This window comes from Caenorhabditis elegans, chromosome X (genome assembly GCF_000002985.6).
Source record: "Caenorhabditis elegans chromosome X".
NCBI classification, from domain to species: Eukaryota; Metazoa; Nematoda; class Chromadorea; order Rhabditida; family Rhabditidae; genus Caenorhabditis; species Caenorhabditis elegans.
Genome location: NC_003284.9, coordinates 8,922,009 through 8,940,839, shown reverse-complemented (window position 1 = coordinate 8,940,839; position 18,831 = coordinate 8,922,009). Strand labels below are relative to the sequence as shown.

The following is an 18,831-nucleotide window of genomic DNA, read 5'->3' as shown; positions in this document are numbered from 1 at the left end:
CTATTTCTTGAAAATAATTCAATTAAATTTCAACAAATGACAGAATGTAGTTAAAAGTGAAGTAGCGCCAGTGGGGAAATTGTTAAAAACCACTAATAGAGCGTCAAAATTACCAAATATCATTGTAAAACATTTCAAAATAAGTTTGAGTTCAATTCTGAATCAAAAAGTTGCTATTGCTGAGTTTTTGCTACTTTTTGAACTATTTGAACATAAGTAGACCATCTCTCCTAGGCCATTATATTTGAAAGAAATTTGTTTTTGTACATGCCTAAAAGTGCCACAAACTAAGTACCTACCACTTTTTGTAACAAAATGAAAAATTTCAAAACAAATTTGAAAAGTTTTACTAGGGTTTGCTTATTTTTCCACCATATTTGTAGGAGTTTTAATTACTTCCCCCACTGGCGCTACTCCATTTTATATTGAGATTGTTGAAATCAGTATATTTTTTTTCACATTTTTACTATTTGAATTTTCTGCAAATTCAAAGATTTAAATATTTAAACATAACAAAGCTTTGATTGACGTATTTGATGTCTTCCATTCTAATGTTCCCTCTGCTCACAATTTTTACTTGGCATCTTTCCAAGCAAGCTCCAATTCACCTTGGCAACGCGTTGCCATGACAACTAAGCTGTTGCCTAGAGGCAATGTATGCGCTTTAGTGAACATTTTTCATTGAAAAAGACAGCAATGGAGGATGCCAACGATCGTAATTTTGTTCTCAGACCAACTCCTGGCCAGAAGTAATTTTTCATACAGAAAAAAAAACATTGAAATCATTATATTGCAGATTTCGCCCAAAAGCTGTAGCTGGAATGATTCAAGAGATTCTTGGAGAAAAGCTGGGGGCATTAACCATTTATAATGTTGATGAAGCTGAACTTGTTTCAAAAGATATATCAGCATCAATCAGAGAACGACTTAAAGGTTTTGTTTTTTTTTAAAAGAAAATTGTTACATGAATTCAAATTGTTAGGGCTTCAACTTCCGCGATACAAATATGTTATTCAAACCATGATTGCGGAACAATGTGGGAACGGAGCAACGTGAGTATATTGTAGAAATAATTTTTTAAACAATTTAACGTTCAGAACCGCTGTTCAGTGCGTTTGGGACGAAGATTGCGATGGGTATTTGACCCAAAGATATGTCACTGTACGTTTTCAAGGTTTATTCAAAAAAGTTGGCTAATTAAAAAGAACTGAAGAGAGTGGGATTCGAACCCACGCCCCCGAAGGGACTGGTGCCTTAAACCAGCGCCTTAGACCGCTCGGCCATCTCTCCATAAATTTTAACGGTGATAAAAATGTTTAAATATTATATTGAAATAAATAGTATAATAATGTTAACAGTTCATTTCAATAGTATGTTTTGAATTTAACAAGTTATAATTTCAGGGCTCCATTTGGTGCGAAGTATTGGTGTTCGCAATTTTTCATTACTAATTGAAGAGTAGCAGCCAAACATCGAACTTCATAATGGACAAGTTTAATTTCAATTGTTTCGATTGATATTAAGAATACACATTTTCATGCGGTTTGCAAATCTTTTGAATAATAATTTAAAAAAAAACATTTTGAAACAAGTTTATATTCAATAAATTCATACAAAAAACATATACTCGTGATCACAAAAAGACTGTAACATGTATGGAAGTGAAAACTTGGTAGGTTCAAACAATTGAGCTGCCTTGATCAGAAAGGCAATTTTGGCATTTTTCCCGGAACATTTTGATTCAATGTGTCTCAAAGAAATTAAACACCACTGACTAGATGAAGAATATGGCAACAAAAATATAATGATTAGATTTTTAGAAACACACAGTTTTGAAGTTTAAACCTGTCGAATAAATGCTTAAGTGAAATGAGCCGAGAGGGAAATGAGTAATTTACAAAATACTAGACAAACTAAATTATTAAATGCGATCATAAACACCAGTGTCAATATCCTGTTGCATTTTGTCAGTCAGTGGTTTGTAGGATTTTTCTGCAGCTGACCAGTAGTAAATTGGGTCTCCTTTACAAGCAACCAGGTCGTAACCTTGTTTTTGAAGATCAGTCTTCTTGAGTTTGAAGGTTCCTGTAATTTTATTTTTAGTCATTGTTCTTGGTTTTTTCACTTGAACTTACCGGTTCGATCAACTTCCTTGCACAGCCGAATGAAAACAGGGATTGCGTAAGACGCCAGATTTTCGGTCAGTCGAGAAGTAATATCGGCGATGAATTTCTGAAATCTTTGAAGATGTTTATTATTTAAAGTTTTGCAGAAAAGTTCACCCACCTCAACATCCGTTCCATCCTTGACGACAATACCAGCCATTCCGGCACGCCCCTCCATTTTACCGACCTGCAAACATTCGTAGAAAATATAAACAACTTGAACTTTTCACCCAACTAATTGTGAGCTAAAAACACCACATATAAAAAACTCACAGTGACTCCATAAACAGTTGCATCTTCCACATCCATCACAGGCTGAAGAATTCCCTCAACTTCAGTAGTTGACACGTTCTCCCCTTTCCAACGGAAAGTGTCTCCACAACGGTCCACAAAGTACAAGTATCCAAGATCATCCCAATGAAGAATATCTCCACTTGCAAACACCTTATCTCCATGCTTGAACACATCTCTGTAGATTTTCTTTGCAGTATCCCCTTCGCTGACATATCCTTCGAACTTTAGAAGAATATCTTTCTCCTTGATAACGCCAACCATTTCCCCAGTTTCACCAGGCACACACGGCACACAGAGTCCGTTCTTATCACGTTCAAGCTCTCCAGTGGCTCTATCAACCTTAATAAGTCGAACTGGGTAGAGGGATCCAATATGGGGATAAATTGGCATGAATCCACAAGCTCCAACATGGTTATCCACGTTAACTGAAAAATTTAAAATACTTAATTGATATCGTATGTCACTATTTATCCGTTTAGGACTAATTTTCTATTGCTGTGTAGCAAACCTAATTAAGAGAGCAGTACTATCAGAAGCTGCAAGATTAATTTTCGTATGCCTATAGCACTGTAGACATGTTTGATGTTTGACAAAAACTTGATTGGGTAATGCTTAAAACTAATAACTAACGTGACACTAAATGTTATGAGTTTGCTATAATGTTAAAAAAAACAGCAGTCCTGGAAATACGTCTCTAAAAGACTATTAGGGACTGTATACATTTAAAGCAATTAATAACTAGAAAATGCAGTTTTCTACTTAGGTTTCAAATTAACTAAATTAACTTCTAAATTGATAATTTTATCATTTACCAATATTGGAGTTTCCTTCTGTTGAGCCGTACAACTCTCCAATTTTCTTAATTCCAAATCTTCCTACAAACTCTTTCCAAATTTGTCCTCTCAAACCATTTCCCCACATCAATCGCACGTTGTGTTGTTTCTCTTCAGGACATGGATTCGCTGCCAGAAGATACCTGAATGTAATTCTAAAACCACTTCCATCACGTCTTCCTGATACCTGCAGATTTCTCCAATGTACTGTGTCGCTGTGACGTTGTACTTGACGCAATCTTTCCAGAAGTTGCTTGCCGAAAACTTTTTCCTAATAACAGCGGTCGACCCGAATGCAATTAATGATCCAATACCCATGATACCGGCGGCAGAGTGATACATTGGCATCGTAATGTACACAACGTCTGACTTATTAATTCCAAATGCTTTTCCTGCTCCCATCGCAATCCAGAAGTAACGGAAGTGTTTAATGACGGCTGGCTTTGGATTTCCGGTAGTACCGGAAGTGTAAATATAACACAGAACGCTTCTAAAATTGAGTCCGTCTATAACTGGAGGTTCATCCTCAGAGAAAAGATGGAGATCTTGCTGAAGACTTCTATGACGTCCATCAACCTGAGTTCCAGCCAGAAACACGTGGATCTCGTCACTGATCAGATTCTTTTCACGAGCGGCTTTGAACACTGTAAAAATAGTATGTAAAACATCTGCCATTTCCACGCAGGATTTTTAAACATCCCGGTATATTTATTTCTGCAAACTTACTCGGCAACAGATTGATATTGGTAATGCATGATTTGCACTTCGAAACATTAATCGAATGTGCCAATGGCTCCAACTTCAAGTTTGAGTTGATGAACGCCGACACGACTCCAATCTTGGAAAGTCCCAGCCAAATTGCAAAGAAGTCGATGCTATTTTCCATAAACAAAGCGACAACGTCGCCCATTTTGTAACCTTCACTCTGTAAATTGTATCACTGTGATCTGATCTCAACAAAATGCGAATCGAAACTATGTTTTGTGATTTGCTAACAAAGTTAAGTATAGTCTGATCGTTTTAAATTCTTTAGTTTGATTACAATTACCGTTTTTACGTACGATGTGAACCCAAGTTTTGAAGGCCACCAGTTGTTTATCAAGAAGTAATGATAAATCAGAAAATCAGAACAGATAAATTGTGTCCTAGTCAATACACGTTACAACAATAAAGCAGGAATAACTTAATCCAGCATTATCTTTATTTTATCTTCAGAATTTCAAATGAATATTACAAAAGTTCTAGCTCGTTAGAAATGTATATTCGAGGTGGAATATTTTTATTGAAACACATTCTTATAGTGCAAAATTATAAAAAATCATATTAAAACGTTTCAAAAATGTTTTAATTTTTTCCATTGACTGAACTTGAAAGCGATAATATTATTTGAAACGAAAATAGTACCATTTTTAAGTATTTTCCTTTTTATTTGTTTGAAATAGAATGTCTATTCAGAATGCATTCTGATATTTTCAGAAAATTCTAACTACATACATTGCTGACGATATAGGTGCACAAACACTAGCGGCAGACATGTGGTAGGTATATTTGTAACAGCCGACTCCGTGGTCATTTTCTATGAATTTGTATTAATTTTGTATAAGAATGACCGAACATCACATACATTCTTTACTTTTCAAAATAATAGCAGGGTATATTAGCACTAGGCTTCCAAACAATTCCATTTTCAAATAAACACTGCTTTCTATACATTCATTTTTACCGGATTTTTTTGCAACCTGAGAAAAAATTTTGAAAATAGGTTTGACAAGAAACGCTGTTTGAAAGTCCTGTCTATAGCAAATGCTGCAAATATATTTTAGTTGTGTTTTTTTTTTCAAACGGTTACAGGTACCACTTAGCTCTGCAATTGATGTCTGTACTTACCACGTAAAGGTTAGCATACTGATTAGCTAACGCATTCAATTCTTGATACGTCAACTGCCTACCACTTTCAATTTCAATAATCGCCACTTTGTTTGGATGCTGTTTCACCTGTAAAAACCTTTTTCACATCAATGCCGCCATAGTCCTAATTCCAATGGCATAAGAAAAAAACCGAAATCGAATAGAAAATTATCGTTTCATTTCATTTCTCTATTCAAAAGGCTTTCAAAAGACGAACCTGATTCAAAAAGATTTCATGAATTGGGCGATCTTTCTTGAACAAGCCACGAATTGTCGACTTAACCGATATTAAGAGCTTCAGTCCCCTGAAAGTTCAAAGTTGTTTTTTGCACTTTTACTTTTTCCCCTGACAAGTCATTTACAATTGAAAAGATTTTGCACCCAACTGCGTTAGTTTCTCAATTTCCCATTCTCCTACTTCCCGGTATACGCGCACTGACGGAAATGAAATGACTAATAGGGTGTTCAAGGGTAAAAAAGAAATAGATAAGTTGAATGTATCTTCAAATCACATATAGATTTATGTTGAACATTACACCAACTTCGAAAATGTCCCCTTCATGAGAAGCAAAAACAATTTTTATAGATAAAACGCAGGTGAAAGCAGCTTTAAATTGATCTAATTTTTATCGGTGTTCAATCTACGCGCATTCGGCGCTTCCTCCACATATTTACAATTGAAAATTGTTTTTTACAGAAGTGGATATTTCAATTTTTAAGATTTTAATTAAGCTTATTGAATGCAATTAGGCTCTAAATTGCGAAACGATTTCATTTTCCAATAAAAATTTTTACTAAAACTTTTGAGTTTATAGAATTATAAAATTACCAGTATTTTATCGAACATTTTTACTCTAAAGTGCTTTTGTTGTTCAGTATATGTATTGCAGATAACCAAACAAAACTTACGCAAAATCTCTAGGTAACGTGGCAAGTGCTCTTCTTCCAAAATCAGTGCGAAGCAGCCTAAATACAACATATCCGATGAATACAAATTTCCAGAAAACGCTGTTGACATTGTACAAAACCACTGCATACACAACAAACGTGACTAACGCAAACTTGGGACTGTCCGGCATTTCCCTGAAAACTTACACATCAAACCAACAAAAGGTGCAAATGTTTAGTAATCAAAAAGTGGATGAGAATGACCATGGGGGAGTGTAACTGCACACTAATAAATAGATTGGCGGGAAGAGCACCAGGCTACACTAGAATTCAGTTTCAGCGATTAGATAGTTATCAATTTTTGGAAAAATGTTGGTTTTGACTGAGAACTGGGGAAGGAGATGTGCTGGTATAAAAAGAAAGTTAAAAGTCCAAAGTAAGTGAAAAAGACAATGACACATGTTCAATGTGTTTTGAGTAGTGATAGTTAAAGTGGAACCATTTTTTTTCGTTTCCTATGCTAATTGTAAAACTTGGTTTCAAAAGTGAAATACAAGAACTATAGATCACGTGTTTTGAAGGGCGAATCTTTAAAAACATAGTTAAATGTTTTTGTGAATCATAATCATTTTGAAGTAAATTATTGATTTAGAAATCAAAAGGTCACAAAATTCACAAAAAAAACGTTTGGGAATTAACGATTATTCCATACTACTACTAGAATATGCCTATCAAACAAGTAACAATGTCACTGTATTGCTTCTAATATTCTATTGTGTGCCTAATAGTAAATTAATCTGAACAGAAGTACAGAGACTAACCTAAACACACCAGGAAAACGACGGTCGTTTATCGAGATCGTTGACAAAGAAAACGAGGACAACATAGCTGAATTAGCATTTCCTCGGACATCTCCTTGTCCTGCCTACGCTGACGACGGCGACGGCGATGACATAGACGACTCAAGAAAAAGCCATCGGAAGACAAGGGCTTTTTGGTGTTAGGAGAGGGCGTGGGAGGCATTCATGCCCTATGTACACTGTATGATGCGTGTGGAATTGTTGCTGTCCCTCGCGCGTAAGGATCGGGACAGAGGAGAGAAAGGGAAGACACCAGAGGGAAAAACGACCGGTTTGCGGTTTGATTGCAAGAATATGATGAATTCTAGTACAATCCTCACCTCTCCGAGTTTTTGTTTTTTACTCACACTGAACACCAGTTTCCCCCAAGTGCTTACCTCTTAGCCTTCCTAATTAAGTCTCGGATCAACAATTAGTTGTATAACAATCTGTCTACTTTTCTCTCATAGATTAGTGAGAAAAAAAAAGAGAGGAGGACTGAGGGTCTTGATACAAGAATTCTGATACATGATACGAATGAAATATGTACAATGCAATGCGTAAGTGCAGAGAGGGCACGAGAGAAAGGACAACCTTTGCAGTGTAGTCGCGTTGACAACACAAAAGGCACTTTTTTATTACAACTAAAAAAATAATTCTGGTTAAATTTTTTAGAATTCGTTCATGAATTAATCTTTAAAAGTATAAATTACCTCTTATCTTTTTTCTTAGCAAAGGAAATAGGATGGAAATGATACAAGAAGCCATAATTCTAGGATTAGAACATTTTCCAATAATGTAGACATACGTACACAACTAGGCAACACACATCAACTAGAGAGTTGCCATCTTCGAAAACTGTTTTTGTTGACTTCCCTCAAGAAGTAAGTTCATCTCACAACACCGATACAAACATACATACATCATAACAATAAACGTTTCATTTTTTGTATTTTTTACGGGAAAAATAAGTGTTGAGAACTTTTTTATAAAATTGAATATTTTGAAAATGAATTAAATTTTTATTTACACTTTAATTTTGAATCAAGTTTTTATATGAAAACGGCATTTTCCTGAAGCTGAGTTTTCATAAAATGTTATTTTTTAATGTGAAAAGAGAGATATAAAAGCGTTTACTTTACTATGAAACAAAGTTTGAGAGCACATCAAAAATGCACAAATCCTATGTTCATATTACTTTATCATCATCAAAACACCGTTTCAAAATTTTAATATCTTATCGCCACACTGTAGTTACTGAACAAATAAATACAACTCGGTATGTTCATGTTTTTAACGCTCATGTTTCCCGTGACATGATACGACTGTGCATTTTATCTTATCAATGAACTGCCAACATGTAAAACATCACAAGCAAGCACCGGTCAGGTTTCAAACATTAATTGTAGTCTAGATCATGATTTAAATCAGGGCGGAAATCTAATAAACAAGGCAGTTGAACTCAATCCCGGCACTTCACCAACATATGGCCTAGGGAATGTAACTTTAATTTTTTACAAGGAAACGGTTAAAATTTGCTATTTGAAATATGCTAGAAATGTGGAATAAATTATTAAACTACTCTGACTGTGGAAAATTTTAAAATATGACAAGAACTGTGTTTCTCTCGTTCAAACTTTTTATACACGTGAGCGGAAAAATCGCTTACAATACAGACTGAAAAACAAAAAGCAAACAAAATAATTGGAATTGTAATTTGATAATTCTTTATGAAACAACTTTTCACAAAATTTTTAACAAACTTTATTTCTAAACTCTAATATTATTTTTGAAAACACGTTTCAGAAGTTCACTGATCTATTTAAAGTTTTGAAAATATTTCTTTAAGAATTTAGAGGTTTCCAAAAAAAAAAAACACTCCGGAATAAACAACTTAGATTGTATATATTTTTTGTATATAATTCATAAAACTTGAACTGCTATTCAAGCTGACAATTTTAATACTGAATGTTTCTAGATTTTTAAGGTCAAACTGAGACACCAATCAACAGGTTGGAAGGTCGTCAAGAAAGAGAGCAAAAAAGAATAAACAATGACGCACACTGTATGTGCCGGGTGGCAAAGAACAGTTGAACAGTACAACTGGCAACAATAAACTATTTTTAAAAGACATTTCTCTACCTCTTTGAAGCATTTTTTAAATTTGTTACAGAACAATGTTCAGCATATTTTTAAAATGGGAACAGCCAACATTTCTATTTCACATTCTTTTTAAAAATTCATTCTTTTTAAAAAACTGTATTCGTAATGTTTCATCCAACGTAATGTCTGGTTATAAAATTAATACACGTTTTAAAAACAATATTGTGTATCATTTAAAATTCAGAAAGTACCTTATTATTTAAAATTTCATGCTTGCATCTAGTCATTCTTGTCTAATTACAAAAACATTCACACTCTTATTTCCGTATTTTGTAGTATGAAAAACTAAAAAAAATTCAAACTGTGTATTCAGGTTGAATGACTATTCGGAAACACACTGGTTACGAAATTAATTTTAAAAATTCTAAGGTTCTCACTTTCAGATCTTAACGTCTACAAAAATGAATAAAAAATTGTCAACCATACCTCATCTGTCCTATTTGTAAGCTTCTTGTGATTTCTCAAATATAACTTAGCGAAAAATAGTATTTGGCAGTTGAACGGAAAGAAGGAAATGGTTGAAACAACTCCGCGTCACCACCGCCACCACCGGATTTGTTTGCTCATCGGTGAGAGGAAGAGAACGAAAAGATAGAAAGTAGGAAAAGACTTTGCTAATATTCTTGTAGTCACCAACCACAAGTGCCTTTTTTCAATGCTATGCCGATTCTCTTGTCCCATTTCGCTTTTTAGCTCTTCACAATATGTCGTCGTTTCTACGGCACTGAATATGAGCCAAAGTGTATTACTATTGCTTTTAATACTCACTTTACACTGAAATGGGCTTAAAAGTTAAAATTTTTCCAAAAGGAAAAAAAAAACTTGACCAAAAACTACTGTGCAAAAAGTGACTTGCTGGAAGAAATGTCTTTTAATTTGTGGGATATGTGTTTCACAATGTATAATGGTGAATTGTCCATAGGTATTATTTGAAAAGATTACATTTTTTTATTTATTCAAGATCTACACGATGGACTGTACTCCAATAATCTGTCTGATAGTGTTGAAGAACATAAAATTTGAGTTGGTAAGGGTTTCTTAGAAACTTTTCTCCTATTAATTTTTTTAATGAAACCCTAAAACGAAACGTATCTATTTGTACAAAACATTTTCAAAATTGACTTGGTTGTTTGCTGGATACGGTATTATCTCTATTAGTCTTGAACCCTACGGACCAAAGGAGAAATTGTCTTGCATATTACTAATTCATATTGCAAAACACGATATTGCATTTTTCTGTAGCTGTAACTCTGTCTTGCTACATTAACCGAAAAATACTTTAATTGGTACCGTAATTTTAGAATTCATCCTTTTAGAAAAAATGCTACATAGTTTAAATTGCAAGTGATATGTTCCACTAATATCGGCATCATATTCACAAATTCCAATAATCTAATTTTTTAGTTAAAGCCGCCCTAGAAAACATTTAAGACCAAAGTCACAGTTATGAATTGTCTATGTGTTTTCAAATTAAAAACAAATAGAATTTTGAATATAGCGAATCTGGACACTCAAAACAAAAAAAGACCCTCCACCAAAATCTGAAAAGGAACTCACCTATACTGCCTTAAACTTACCAATTCTTCCAAATCCACTTTTTCATGGGCATCATATTTTTTGTAAAATTGTCCATTGTTTCTGAAAAAGAGCCAAATTAAATTAAAACAAAAAATTCATAATTATAAATTGAACGTTCAGGTGTGATCAGATCATTTTGGTCTTAAAATTCCTTTCAGGGAGAACGCGGCAACTTCTTTTAAGTGAGAAGATGGATAGTGGGCGGTAATGATGATGTCATTCGGTGAAAAACCGTTTTGTCTTATGTTTAGGTTCATCACGGAACCTACCAGTGAAAGCAAAAGTAAGTAGGTGGGATCTGTGGTTTGTCAGTTGATTGGAAATAATCAAGTTGCAAAACAGAACAGAAAAAGAAGATTGGTTAAAATGAATAATGAACTAGTCTTAATTGAACATGGAATGTTTATCAACTTTTCAACTTTTTAAATTTTAAGTCTTTATACTTTTAAAAATAACCTACATCATTATGGTCAGATCAAAAGTCGCCAGTCTACAAAAATAATTGGAAGTGATTGTTGAAAATACAGTGGACTTAACTAATAAAGATACGACAAAAACAGAAAATGATAATGCATTTTGTTATTGAGGCGGCAAAAGGGACACTTTAAAACAGCAAAAAACCAATCTGCAAGTTGAACTATTTCCTAGATAATTATTCTGGTTTTTGAGACGAAATTTTCAATAAATTGGAACAAAACTTGATTTCAATTATTCATGAACCTACCAAAATAGATTTCGTTTGAAAGGATTTTACTAAAGTTTTCGGGAACATGATTAAAAAATTTATTTATTTTTTTGGAAAAAAGACACGTTTGTTTGGGAAATTAAAAATAATTAGAAAACATTACAAATCAACTACAGTGCGTGCATGTTCTATATGCCACCCCCTAAATTTTCGGTTATGGCAGTTTCTGTGTAATTTGGTAAGCAAAGGGTATTGAAATCGGATTCACAATGGTGAAAAACCTATACTCCAAAACTTTTGTGATGATATCTCAAAAATTACGGAAAATAGGTCAAAAAATCGAAAAATTGGCCGTGCAACTTCTATATGCCACCCCCAGATTTTTTGATGATTTCTTACAATTTAAGACATTTAAGCCGGTGTTTAAATAAAATTTCATTGATTTTGTATACATTTCAGTTCTAAGTAACTATTCCTATACCAGCACACCATTTTCATTTACATTCATTTACAAAGAGTTTTTCTGTTGATAATGTTTTGTGGAAATTCTGAAAAGAGATTTTAAACAATATTATATTGTTTTATTTGTACTTCCGAAGAATAGTTTAATCTCTATCCTTGTAAGCTCCAAAACTGACTTTGTTTCATTTAAGTTCGAAATCACGTTTTTTTTAAATATGGCATTTAACTGTATTTTCAGACATACATAGGTTACATATGTTTCCCAGTTTTTAATTGTTGTTGATTGTTTGATAGTGGTGTAGATTAAAAAAACTTTGATCCCGACTTTTCGTGAGAAAAAAGGTGTGGGAAGATTCACAATTGACTTGTATTTTCCGATTTATATTTTGGATTCGTGGTTTTTATATTTTTGTGTAGAAGTATTACTTGTTGACTAGCGACATCAAGTTATTTTGACTTGTATCTGAAAATCTTTAATTGTAATTTTTTAATCAATTGATTGAATTTTTTTAAACTTTCTTTGTTCTAATTAAGCGAATTATACGGAGTAGCGAAATTTGTGTTATTGTTCCGATGATTTCCAAACAGCAGCGAAAAAAATTCCTAAAGAATAAAGAATATCACTTTCTGGGGCCTTTTCGATTTAATCAGAGCACTGACCGGAAAAATATGAATTGTTAATTTTTGTTTGAAAAAAATCAATTCAAAATAGTTTTATTCAGCCATTTTACAGAACCCCTTTCTGTGTTTTGAGCTTTGACGATAAAGATGACTAAACTAAACATTTTCAACTTTTCAATGTAGTCAGTCACATGGAGCGCAATCATTTATTCCCAGAGATATATGTCGTTCATTCATCAGATCATCATCCATAGATCTCATCAATTTGTCATTGCCGCCTTTTCCATATGTGTATGTGTATAAAGTTCTCAATGATCTTTCTCTTTTCCTGGTTCTAGACTTTTTTGACTTTGCCCTGGTCGCCCCCACCTACGGGGCATCATTTTATAACTGATGTTTCTTTAAAATAAATAATTTATTTGCATGATTAATAGAGGTTAAAAAACAAAACAAGATGTAGACAAGCAACAACAAGGGCGGAGCGTTGGGGGGTCAAAGACTACAATAATGAGGGTGGGTGGGCTCTGGATAAAAATTAATGAGCCACCGTCTCTTGTGATGAGTACACAATTCATTGAACAAGGAAGTTGAGTAATTTTTCAAAGGGCAGAATAGAGAGACATTCACAAATGAAAACTATTTATTGTGAAATGTTTCTAATTTGACCAACTCTGCAACATTATTACTGACTCTCTACAAAAAATCATCCAACAAAAATTAAAAATTAGGGCTTGATAATCAAAAATGTAGTATTATTTCCACATGACAAGTAAAAGGTTGAACATTGCTGGGGAGTGAATGAATTGAAGTGATTTCTACGATCCAATCAGATGTCGTAGTGAAAACTGTTTAAAATTTTGAAATGTTAATTTACAATCAAAAAGTGGAACATAACACGTTTTCACCTATCGACATATGTATTATGTTTAAGTTTCAATTAATTTGTTTTATGCATGTTAAAAATTGAAACAGTGCAACCAAAACATCACACTTTCCAAATGAAAGAAAAAAAATTAAAATCAAACTCAAGTTTTTGGAATAACCGTTAATAAAAACTATCAGTTACTATATAACGCTCAAAGAACCATCCAAATTATTCCGAACTTTCAATGATTCAACCAAACACCATCTAATCTCCATTTGTGAATTTTGTGTTCTTGTTAGTTAGAGAACTTAAAACTTGACACAAAAATAGATGAGAATATATGTACTCTATGTTCGAGTTTTATCTCAAAATTTAAAGCACAAGTAATATTTTTCTCATTCAGGAGTGATTCATGAAACCTTGTGAGCCAACAACTGACAAAGCTAATTTTAAGTGTGCGTGCGCTTAAAGATTGCTTGTTTCTAGAATAATGAATTTAGCTAATTATTATTATACATTCAGTATAGTCTTCGCAATAATGTTTGAAAAAGTGTGAATTAGAATATTAGCGTATTATCATATTTTGCGTATTTTTTTGGTTTATGTCTTAAATTTATATATTTGTTAATGTCAAGAGTACTTAAAATAGTTAATTCGAATATCCTTCGAATCGTCTTTGTTTTTGTTTTTTGGAATTCCATTTTAATCTAGAAAATTCCGATAAAAACCGTAATATTTCAAAAAAACATAAATTTGATTTTTCTCTCGGAAATTCGAATTAAGCTAATAGGTATTTCTTGTGCTGCCGTTCATTTTTAGTCTGGCTTTTCAATTGATATTACAATTTTATTTTATAATAGCATTCTCTGAAATTGTTTTTCTGGTCAGTTAGTTTTACTTCAAAGCTAGACGATTCAATTTCCCAGTGCCTTTCGTCCATTTTCGATTGCCACCAGTGTTTCAAGAACTGAGCAACATTGTTTTCCAAGAACTCCTTCGAGTAAATAGCTAATTTCAACAATTGAATTCCGAATTCCGAGTTTAACCAAGAATTTTAGTTTCAAAGACCTTCGTAGTACATTGTTTTTCCACATCACTTCCTCATTTCCAGCAGATATTCTATTCATAGAATGCGTTTATATGGTTGACTCTGAAATGCGATGACTCTAGAAAAAACATATATGCTATCAATTGTTCTTCAAACAAGGTCACAGATCCTCCCACTCTAATTTAGGATTTCTATGTTGTAGTCTTTTAATACTTTCTACTCAAAAAATGAACTCATTGTCGTTCCCTTTTCTTTTTATTTGCTCAATTTTTCGATAATGAATTGCTTTTCTTTCTGTTTTGAACGCTAGCCACTAAGACCTCATTGGGATTCCTTAACTTTTCTCGAACAAATTAAATAAATTAACTAGTTAGACTTTCCCAGAAAATACAAGACTATTTAATTGAATTTTATGTAAGAAAAAAAGAAGATGAAATGAAGTCTGACATAAATTGAATAATACTATTTCAATGATCATTGGTGTTTCATTTTATCTATGTTGTTTTTTCTTTTGCTGCTTTCTGATTTTCACTTTGATTTTTCATCACAGTTAAAAGTTGAGCATGTGCTTATTCAATTGTGCACGAAACCACCTGGTGACAACAAATGGATTGTAGTCTTAAATCTCGTGTTACATGAAGCCTTTTTGATTTTTGTATCTGGTGTATATTTGTATTTTAGAGGAGTTGTTAAAAAAAAAAGCAATTTGTACTAAAATATTCATGATTCCTCATTAACTTACAAAACAGTTGTAGAAAAGAAAAAATTCCAAAACGATAGGTTCCACCGAGATTTGAACTCGGGTCGCAGGATTCAAAGTCATGAGTGCTAACCGCTACACCATGGAACCGTGCGGTCTACGCACAATGTTTATCGAAGACCAGCGCACTCAATATGTCTTTCGCATCTTGCGGAAGGAATGCGGCAGGTTTATGGCAGGTATGCGGAGACGGCGAATAATGATTTGTGAGAAGAGAAAAAGATTTGAAGCACAAAAATTCTAAATATAATGCCCTTTAATTACAAAAATTCACAGTTTTCATAATTTTTATTAGGCTTTGATTCCTTAATTTTAGAAATTGCTATTTCTTTCTTTAAAACGCTGTTACCAAATGTCGCATTTGTCTGATTTCAAACAAGTTTAAATAAGTGTGAGCCGTCTCTCCAGATAATTGTCGTCTGCCCATTTATCGAAATTTTGTAGATGCTTGATTTGTCACATCAAAAGAACAAGCTATTTTCCTATTCTTAACGTAAACCTAGTTCACCGAATTCACTACCGTTAGTGAAACTTTTACTTCAAAAACATATGTTCTTATATTTATTGCAACAATTTTCTAGTAATAGAACATACATTATCAACTCCTTCCTGTCATAAATCAACTATGAAATTTTCTGTGTAGTCTGAGAGCACAGAGATCCTGCAAATATATAATGTTCAACACGCTACTGATCACTGATGTCATACCTATCAGAAACGACTGGCCATCTTTTAAGCGACCCGCAGTGCAAAAAAAAAGAATGCGGATATTTTGAAGTACTTGTCAAAATGGTCCCAGGGGCAGTACAAATTGAATATCCAACCAGTTGAACCTCTTTTTAAAAAAGATACTTATGACGGAGTCTGCTGGGCTCGGCGGAACCAGGCCCACCCAAAGAAACAAAGCAAACGGTCACGTGTTTTGTGGAATGGAAGACAAACTTCTGTTAGACATACACGTCAGTTGTAATACTTTTAAGTAAGTTCAGTTTGGTGGTAATTTCAAACCAACACTTGTTTTACATTCCAGAATTCCGGAAGTTTTCTGTGATGTGAACGTAAGACACCTCTCATATTTTTTGTAGGATTTTCAATTGTTCTGGTCTAGTAGTCCGAACTCTTTTTTTTTGTTTTTAAGAGCAAGAGAAAAATAGTTAATGTTTTTTGTTTTTCGCAAGGCACACTTTTTTTTCAACTCTTTAAGTTCTCCAACAAAATTGCACACATAATTTTAAAGATACATTTCCGGCTCATTGTATTCATCCATTTTATGTTCAATGGCATTCAACAGTTGTATCTTTCAAAATATAGTTCTCGTGTTTTCCTAATCAGAACAATGCCCAATTTGAAGCATTGAATAACACCTCCTTTTTCATGAATGCCAAGCTCACTTTCCCGACATAAAAATTCAGTTTTTCTGAAACAATAATCCATCCACACTAACCTTGGCGCATGATTATTGAAACTAAAGGAACGCGGTATTTCCTGTTCGGCCGTTGCTGATTGTCCAATTTTTTGAAATTCGGTTATGGCTGAATGCAGGAAATTTTTGATGAAGACCCCCTCAATGCACAACTCCCAGTCATTTAATTCTTCTATCCAACTTCCCATTATACTTCTCATATTAAAAGTGTTTCAAGGATAGACATAAATGATGTCACTGCTCATAAATCCGCCAGAGTGATGATGAGTAGTTTAATTGCCGTCGTCTCCTTTATTCTATTTGCCCTTTTCGTTACTTTGCTCTTTATGCCTACTTGTCTGTCATTTGTCTCGAAATCTGAGAATATTGAAAAATGGGGGTGAGCCAAATTTTCAACATTGGAACTGAGAAAATGAAAAACTTAACGACAAGCGTGGAGCGTGGCGGTTAGAATTTTTTCAATAAGAAAAGAAATAGTAAATTAGGTAAACTTGATGTACCATGTTTTTCCTATCAACATTTCATACGAGACTAACTTTCAAGTGAAAATTTTGATTGCAAAACTATAGTCAAATTGCTAATTTATATATAGGCTGGTTTAGAAATTTATTTGATATCTAAGTTAGAGAAAAAGGACATGATGGAGTGATCTTTAAAACATACCTGGATTTTTGAATGCAGCATCATGTTTATATAAAATGAACTTCTTACAAAATAAACTTCTGACCCTCAAAACTTTGAAGGGCCTTGGAAAATTCGCAGCCGGCATTGTTTGAGCTTTACAAAGTACCATTTACATCCTGTTTATCGAATGTGATGTTCACATATTGCAACTTTTGTTAGTCCAAATATTACTGTAAAAGTATCTTGGCGAGCTCTGACTGTGAGCTAGTGAGCCAACTTTAGTCTTCCGCATTCTTTTTATCATCATCACTAATATCTCAACCAACTTTAGCAACTGTGCTATTTTAATCCGACAATATTATTGGAGAAATCACTGAGAATACTGTGAGATGGTGTATGTGCATCTCTGTCCGCTGGAAGTATACGCAGAAAAAAAAACATTTTTTCAAAAGAACATTTCTGTGTATCTCCAATCATACATTTCAAACTAATTTTACTCAACTTTTTTGAGATATGGTCATTCGTTTCAATAACTGGAGAATTTTTTTCTTTGGAAGATTACGAATAAATTAGAAAACATTTTATAATGTATAATCAACCACGTTTACACCTCAGACCATCTCTTTTAAAATTTATGTTTTATTGAATTTTTAGAGACCATGATGTTTTATTTTTAAATAAAAGCCTGCTCAGTTTTGCTTTATTCCTTTTTCTGCATTCATTTCGAAAACAAAGAACAATTTCTAATTTCCGATTGCGAATAAATATTCCGCGAATTTCAGAAATTTTTCGAGGCATTTGCTCATTATTCAATTCATTCTGGAAATAATTTATGATGTTTTGTTCACTTTTCGCATTCCAGAAATCGGCGGCATTGTTTGCCGAAATCCACCTCCGTGAGTGAAGTTTTGGTCACACTGCTCTCCCTGTCGACAAAAAGAAATTCCAAATTTGAATCAGATATTCGCACGATAATTTATTTTTCGTAATATTTTCCAAAAATCATAACCACCCACTCAGAAATTACATAGGTTGACCTATTTAGTCAGCTGATACTGCTCTCAGTTGAATCAGAACAAGATTACGTTTTCCATAGACTCAGACCAATTCCACTTACTGAAATTGTTTTGTTTTGACAACACCAGGCCTTAATTCTAAAACTGATTAGTTCTGATGAGTATCTAGTAGTGAATGAGAAAACAATACTAGTTAGTAAGGGTGTCCAAATATTTCGGGCGGATTAAGCCAGCCACTGGTACGAATGAACTTCAGAGAGTAAATGAGAATAGTTAGGCAAATGTATATGTTTGTAGTTGTTCCAAAGATTAGAATTCTTTCAAAAACTGGAAAACGTGGATTTGTATTGATGTCGAAAATGAAAAATAATAATTTTTAACACATGCATAATTTGAAAACTTTGTAGGCACAACATATGTGTGATAGCATGTTCGAATTCAAAAAAAACCGTCAAAATATTTTACGATGTCTTCATAGGTTGCTTCCATCGTCTTATTTCTTAACGATTTTTGTTATTTCTATTGCATCTGCTTATATCAAAATTGTATTTCTGAAGTACGGAGTAAACATTTGAGAGGTGGAAAACTTGAAAATAGTGTATTTGAAAGACTGAAATAATATCTTGTTAAAAAGCTTTTTTTTTAAATTCAAATGCAGT

At 33.3% G+C, this 18,831-nt stretch overlaps 2 protein-coding genes and 3 non-coding genes across 7 annotated transcripts; 2 read left to right on the top strand and 3 right to left on the bottom strand.

The window, feature by feature from the left end:
• Positions 1-680: 680 nt before the first annotated feature.
• On the top strand, positions 681-1,620 carry dylt-2 (Tctex1 domain-containing protein 2). The gene is made up of 5 exons (NM_077110.3): positions 681-749; positions 797-933; positions 983-1,052; positions 1,098-1,161; positions 1,404-1,620. Exons 1-5 carry the CDS (start codon positions 697-699, stop codon positions 1,449-1,451), a joined length of 372 nt encoding a protein of 123 aa, NP_509511.1. The 5' UTR covers positions 681-696; the 3' UTR covers positions 1,452-1,620.
• On the bottom strand, positions 1,209-1,290 carry D1009.t2. Its single transcript has one exon. It is a non-coding gene; the product is annotated as a tRNA-Leu (tRNA).
• Positions 1,577-9,661, bottom strand: acs-22 (the record flags this gene model as incomplete). Of its 3 annotated transcripts, NM_077108.6 has the most annotated exons (11): positions 1,577-2,085; positions 2,136-2,232; positions 2,287-2,352; positions 2,439-2,884; positions 3,272-3,435; positions 3,480-3,936; positions 4,019-4,217; positions 5,180-5,287; positions 5,418-5,505; positions 6,110-6,283; positions 9,517-9,661. In NM_077108.6, the coding sequence occupies 11 exons, from the start codon at positions 9,519-9,521 to the stop codon at positions 1,922-1,924; spliced, it is 1,968 nt and encodes a 655-aa protein (NP_509509.1). The 3 variants fall into 3 exon arrangements, with proteins under 3 accessions (NP_509509.1, NP_001380195.1, NP_001309684.1); NM_001392815.1 differs by lacking the exon at positions 9,517-9,661; NM_001322629.4 differs by lacking the exons at positions 5,180-5,287; positions 5,418-5,505; positions 6,110-6,283; positions 9,517-9,661 and having other exon boundaries at positions 1,922-2,085; positions 4,019-4,202.
• Positions 9,662-15,119: 5,458 nt separating this feature from the next.
• D1009.7 lies at positions 15,120-15,200 on the top strand. The gene has a single exon (NR_071772.1). It is a non-coding gene; the product is annotated as an Unclassified non-coding RNA D1009.7 (non-coding RNA).
• D1009.t1 lies at positions 15,128-15,199 on the bottom strand. The gene has a single exon. It is a non-coding gene; the product is annotated as a tRNA-Gln (tRNA).
• Positions 15,201-18,831: the final 3,631 nt, after the last annotated feature.